Source organism: Peromyscus eremicus, chromosome 8a (genome assembly GCF_949786415.1).
Source record: "Peromyscus eremicus chromosome 8a, PerEre_H2_v1, whole genome shotgun sequence".
In the NCBI taxonomy this organism is placed as follows: Eukaryota; Metazoa; Chordata; class Mammalia; order Rodentia; family Cricetidae; genus Peromyscus; species Peromyscus eremicus.
In genome coordinates this window covers 83,536,968-83,542,958 of record NC_081423.1, presented here as the reverse complement: position 1 = coordinate 83,542,958, position 5,991 = coordinate 83,536,968, and the positions used below count along the sequence as shown (strand labels likewise).

The window sequence follows — 5,991 nt, the reverse complement described above, 5'->3', positions numbered from 1 at the left end:
AAAAACACCTTTGGCCCAATGGGTACGGTCCTACCCTTGAATTCTTATCCTGTCAGGTTGGGTTAAGTAGAGTTGAGTTCCTGGAGACTCCAGTGGTCCTAAGTCCTAGCTCTTCTGACTTGCTCAGAACACAGTCCAGCCCCTTTGCCCCTAGACACTACATCCCCCACATTGAGTCTAAGAGGCTAAGGCAACATCATGTAACTAGGAACAGCAGCTTAGGCATGGAGGACACAACAGGTCATGATCTTTGAATAATCCGGAGGGGAAGTGACCCTAGTAAAACAGGCTGGTGTGAGGCAAGGAGGGCCAGTGGAAACACACACTGAGACCTGGGCTAAGCAGTAAGAAATCACAGCAGGTGAAGGCCAGCCTGTCATGTGCCTGGATATGGAAGGTGCGCTCACCCAGTCCCCATACTCACAGATCAAACTTTGCTAGACTCATCATCAAGCTTTATTATTTTATTAGAAGTAAACAAACATACCAAGAGCCAGGCATGAAAGAGACAGGAACAGCTCCTCGGCTGGACATGAACCTAGAAATGTGACATGAAGTGGGGTCAGAGGGTCCAGGCATGGGGAGGGCTGCACTTGTCCAGGGCCAGCAAAGAACGTAATCATTGCTCCTGGGTGCCCCAGGAGATATAATCTGGCCGTGTAGCAGCGTGGTACTCATCAATGAGCTCCTGAACCACCTCCCTGGACCTGTCCATCTCCTCAAAGTTGTCCTTGAAGATGTCCTCCTTGCGGAACTGCTCAAGGAAGGCCCCCCGCTTCCATAGTTTGTCATACTGCTGGCAGGAACTTTCAAAAAGCTGGAGAGAAGGAGAACTTCAGAGTGGCACCCAGTGCAGGACACAGTACCAGGGACAGACTGGGAAAGCTGATGACAGTAAACAGTGGAACAGAGTGGCCAGGAGCGAGGGGTGTGGCTCAGAGGCGGCAGCATCGCCTACCATTCCTGAAGCCCTGGATTTGATTCTCGGTAACACAGACAACAGGAGACTGCACTCACCGAGGAGATACTGGTGTGGTTGGCCATCATGAGCCCGCTGACCCGGTGGGCTGAGGGAAGGTAGGGAGACTTCCTTGACAGGGCCACCTGGATGCTGGCTGGACCCCAGGGGATGAAGTTGGCCAACTTCCTTTCCCGGATCCTCTGCAGGCTCTTGTGGACCTAGAGTGAACAGAGAGGTGGTGGCTGCTCCTCCTCCACCCTGGGGGCCAGAGGGTAGGGTGATGGGCCTCCCTTACCTGGGTGGGGTCCACCTCTCCCTGGATGATGTTGAGGATGGCGATGTAGCAGTGGTTGGTCTGACGATCCCGGCCCGTGGACACCATCACGTTCTTGGGCTGTAGCAGTCGCCTCATGACATCCAGGACTGTTGTCTTCCTCACACTGGCCACCTGAGGGAAGGGGGGGTTCACAGGGACTATGTTAGCAGTCAGGGAGCAACCCAGAGATTCGTGGACAGACACAGGAGAGGAGTCAACTGTGTCCCCGTCAGCTTGGAGGTGGCGTGGTCTCTGGAAATGTCTTTAGATCAGGTCTGTGCTGAGTCTCTGCCATGGGTTAGGATCTAGGCTCTCAGCTCAGCAAACCCATGCCCTTGTGCATGAGCAGCAGCAGATCCAATGAGCACTGCTTGCAGGAGCCAGAGGTGGTGGGCAGTGGAGATAGGGCAGCAATCAAGGGGCACAGTGTCAGTCCCTGAGAACAGAACCCGGGGAGCTGGGGTGGAGAAGAGCTACAAAGGGCAGCTCATGGTAGAGCAGGGAGAAAAGAAAGGCCACGGTCCTGGGACACTGCCGGAGCTCTTACTGACTGGTCCGTGGTGAGAGGTGTATAGCCAGTCATGAGGAAGTGGAGCCTGGGGGTGGGAATGAGGGAGGCGATGAGGCCGATGAGGTCATTGTTCATGTAGCCAGGGTAGCGCAGGGTGGTGGTGCTGGCTGACATGATGGTGGACACCTGGGAACAGGAGATGCTGTGTTGTGGGATTTGATGGAGGTGGACCTTCTCTCCTCTGACGGCCCTCTAGTAGAGGGCCTCCATCGCAGGAGTGGGACTCACCAGCTGGTTGATCTGGGAGAAGGATGGGTTCTGGATGTGCAGGCGGTCTGTGGCGATCCGGTTCAAGGCTGTGTTGTCCAGCACCACCTGTCAGGACAGAAGGAATCAGTAACACCTTTTGAGGCAAAAGGGGACACTGAAGATACAAACAGCTTAGTTTCTGCAAACCCCCAAACCAGGAAGTGGGTTTGCTACCTTCCAAGAAATACCCTATCTCTGGAGCAGGATGATACAGGACAGTAAACAAATGTCTCCCGTGTGCTTTGGTTCTGGAAAGACTACACAGCACAGACATGGGCTTTGCCACCATCAGGCTTATACTTTAGTGAAAAAGCAAATATTAAAATGAGGCTGGAGGTAGAGCTTGTGTTCAATCTCTTACCAATAACTACAGTAGGCACTGTAGCACACACTTATAATTCCAGTTATTCAGGAAGCTGAGGCAGGAGGAATCACAAGTTTGAGGCCAGCTAGGGCCATTTAGTAAGTTCCTGTTTCATTTCTTTTCTTTTTTAGTCTTGAGACTAGGTCTCATGCTGTAGTTCACACTGTCTTGGAACTTAACTATGTAGCCCAGGCTATCCTAGAACTAATAGTGATCCTCCTGCATTAGCCTTCTGAAAAAATGGAATTATAGGCATAAATCACCACACCCAGCTAAACCCTGTTTCTAAATAATTAAAAGTTTAGTTAACAAAAATACACAAAGAGATCTGACCTTGCCTGAATAGTGGGGATAAGGTTTTGCTTCAAACATGATCCTTGAGTTAAAGCATAAGGAGACACGGAACAGGCAAAATAAGGTGTATATCGGGATAGGGGAATACTCCTGTTGAGAGTCATACTGCCCCAAAGGCCAGGAAGAAGCTTGGAAGTTGGGATCTTAGTTCATAATTTGGCCTACATGGCATGATTTTGCTGGGTGTTCTTTGTGGGCCAGGGCTAGAAAATGGCAAGGGCTGTCCTTCAAAGGCGGGCCAAGCTCCTGGCTGTCTTCCTTCACTCACCACACAGTCTGCATTCTGGGTCAGCCTCTTTAGCGTGAGAAGTGAGTTGTACGGCTGGACCACCACATCACTCATCTCGTCCTGGTTGGGAAACACAGAGTATGTCTGCACCAATTTCTTTGGGTACCTAAAGGGAAAGAGAGGGTGTCCCGTGAACTGAAAGGACTTCCCTGACTACTCATCTCCTTTCCAAGTGCCACAAAAGGAGCATGAGCAGACCTCAGTGTTCAGCACCCAAAGGATACGCCACAATTCTGTAGATCCCAAGGTAACTTCCCATCTCCCTACTCAGTTATTGCTTCCAAGGTTTTACCTGGCTGGTTCTGTCCTTGTGATTGGAGTAGAGAGAGTAGAAAAAAGACCTCCAGCTCAAGGAGAAAAAAGTAACAAAATAGAAAGAGGTCGCCTAGGAATTCTGCTTTAGTTCCTGTACTGTAACAAACACCTAAGCAAAAAGCTGCTTGGGAAAGAAAGGGCTCACTCGGCTTTTAGTTCCAGATTACAATCCATTATGTCAAGAGTTAAGGCAGGATGTCCACAGTGAAGAGCAGAGAGAACAGATGCGTGGATCCTTGCTTCTGGTTGCAGCTAGCTTTCTCCTCCTTTATGCTGTTCAGAAATCCCTAGGCTAGGTCTTCCTGTATCAATTAACAAGACAGTCCCTTCCAGACATGCTAACAGGCCAGCTTGATCTAGATACTTCATCAAAACTCTCTTCCTATTGGCAAGGTGACTCAGTGGGTAGGGTAATGGTGCCTGCCACCACTCTTATTGACCTGAGTTCAATTCCTGGGACCCACATGGTGAGAGGAGAGAGAAGCAAACTCCCACACACTGACCTCTGCACATATGCAGAGACACGTATGCCTCCTCACAAGTAAACAAATGAAGACGTAATTAAAATATTAACCAGCACACCGGGGAATCAGGGCTAATGGCCTCTTCTCAGACACAGGCTTACCTGTCATTCAGTCTTTCTAAAAGGTAGGAACCCAGACCAGAACCCGTCCCTCCAGCAATGGAATGGCACAGCACGAATCCCTGAATGGGGAGAGAGAGAGAGGGGGGCAGTGTCCAGAGATCTCACCTTGCCTCTCAGGCTCCTTGGGAAGGTTCAGAGACCAAGTAGTATCTGAGTAATCGATGCCTAAGAAGCCGATAGCATTGAGACTGACTTTGATTTCCCCGAGAACACAGCGATATTTTAATAACCCTCATGCTCCCTGTATCGTGTCCCCAAACAATGTTGAATTGAATGTTTCCGTCACATCATGTGTTGAGACCATCCCTGATCTTCCTTCCAGCACATGCTTACCATAGAAGAACCTTACCTCTAGACTGTCACTTCCATCCGCTTCTCGGTCTATGATGTCAAAGATGTCCTCATGAATTTTCTCACCCTGTATATAGACATGGGAAGGGAAAGTCAGGCCAAAGGTTCTCAGCACCAAGAACTCCACCCTTTGTCTCTGTTGCCGTCCTGAAGCCGAACTTCCCAGTCAGAATCCTTCTCAACCCCGAATTGCTACTTTGTGAATGATTTACATAAAATTTGCATAGCCTCCTTCTTACAGTCCCTCTTCTCAGCCTATCCATTTGTCTCGTATTTATTGCCAGTCTACTCTGGACAGATTCCCAGATTTACTTGAGCGCTGCCTTGTCCCAGGTAGGGTTACCAAGGAACTCTGGGACTGACACCTGTGAGAATCCTCTGCCCCAGTTGTTGCCCGCTCCTCCTCCATGCTCAGACAGGTAGATGTTCTCTGGGTTGTAGAGCTTGGCATAGGACGAGTTGAGGATGGAATGGATCACCCGGGGCTCCAGGTCCAGCAGCACAGCCCGGGGGATGTAATGCTCATCATCTGCCTGTCAAAGGGAAGCCAGGATGGGTCCAGTGAGCCTGGATGGGTCAAGTCCTGAATCCTCCCAACTCTGGCTCCTGCAGGCCCTCCCTCCTTAAGACAGCCATTGTGTTCCCATCTGCCCAGTGAGTTTCCCAGCACCAGGTCGCGCTGCCCGTCCCTTCAGGTCCTAGGGTCCTGGTCAAGTCACTGGGGGGGGGGGGAGCACCTGGTAGAAAAAGACGTCCTTGCGGTCAGTGCCTTCAGTGGCGAACTCCTCTACGATGCCCTCGGGGCTGATGCCATGCTCAGCACACAGCTGTTTCCAGAACTCGAACCCAACTGGGGGAGGGGGAAGAGGCCCAAGTCTGCTAGAGCCTTAAGGCCGGAAGGACCCCAGCTCAGAGGCTATTACATTCAAGAAGGTGACCCAAGACGCCTGGAAGCTGTCACAGTCTAGAAATGAGGAGGCAGGTCTTGCCTGGATCATCATGCGCAATAGGGTAAGAAAGGTGGTTTATGGGAAGGACAAAAGAGATCGGTGGGTACCAGGCACTTGAATGCGGCCCAAGGGATAGAACGAGAGACTGGGGGGTGGGGGGGCCCGGCGGTCGCTTGCTCACTCTGGTTGCCGCACTGGCCCAGCTGCAGGGTAATGATCTCCCGGGGCATCGCCGGTCAGACGTGAGCTCGTCCGCTCCGGCCCGGCGGGAGTCCCGGCTGAGAGGAACGCCTAGCAGCCGGGATCTCAGGACATGGGGAGCGCGCTGTCTGCCGGTGTTTTGACGCGGACGCTGGGTCTGCGCGTGTGCAGTATGGGCCTCTCCGCAGCCGGCGGGCGGCAGAGCCCATCCTGGGGCATCATTTTCTCTCCTTGCAGTCACAGCTGGAATTCAGCACAGGCGCAGAGTGAGGCCACGCCCCCGCATGTCAGCATGTGCGCGTGCGCGCAGCGCGACATTTAGAGAGCCAACGATACCCACTTGGCCGTGGGGGAGGGGAGGAAGAAACAGCCAGGTGGATGCACCAAGTGTGGGAGGGTCTAGATTTAAGCCAGCTTTTTCTTT

The 5,991-nt window shown here is 52.0% G+C and overlaps 1 protein-coding gene across 1 annotated transcript; it reads right to left on the bottom strand.

Moving 5' to 3' along the window:
* Positions 1-514: 514 nt before the first annotated feature.
* LOC131916406 (tubulin gamma-2 chain) lies at positions 515-5,744 on the bottom strand. Its single transcript, XM_059269739.1, has 11 exons — positions 5,548-5,744; positions 5,154-5,266; positions 4,782-4,949; positions 4,415-4,483; positions 4,045-4,124; positions 3,084-3,210; positions 2,077-2,163; positions 1,825-1,974; positions 1,257-1,409; positions 1,018-1,179; positions 515-817 (listed from the first exon to the last, which is right to left on the bottom strand). Exons 1-11 carry the CDS (start codon positions 5,594-5,596, stop codon positions 620-622), a joined length of 1,356 nt encoding a protein of 451 aa, XP_059125722.1. The 5' UTR covers positions 5,597-5,744; the 3' UTR covers positions 515-619.
* Between the last annotated feature and the right edge of the window lie 247 nt (positions 5,745-5,991).

Bases quoted from the DNA above. Each gene is read 5' to 3' on its own strand.
- LOC131916406 (XM_059269739.1), bottom strand. From the start codon at position 5,596: ATGCCCCGGGAGATCATTACCCTGCAGCTGGGCCAGTGCGGCAACCAG. The intron at 2,164-3,083 runs GTGAGTGAAGGA...CTGTCCTGACAG, and splicing joins CCCAGAATGCAGACTGTGTG to GTGGTGCTGGACAACACAGC. The intron at 818-1,017 runs GTGAGTGCAGTC...CCTTCTCTCCAG, and splicing joins ACCACACCAGTATCTCCTCG to CTTTTTGAAAGTTCCTGCCA.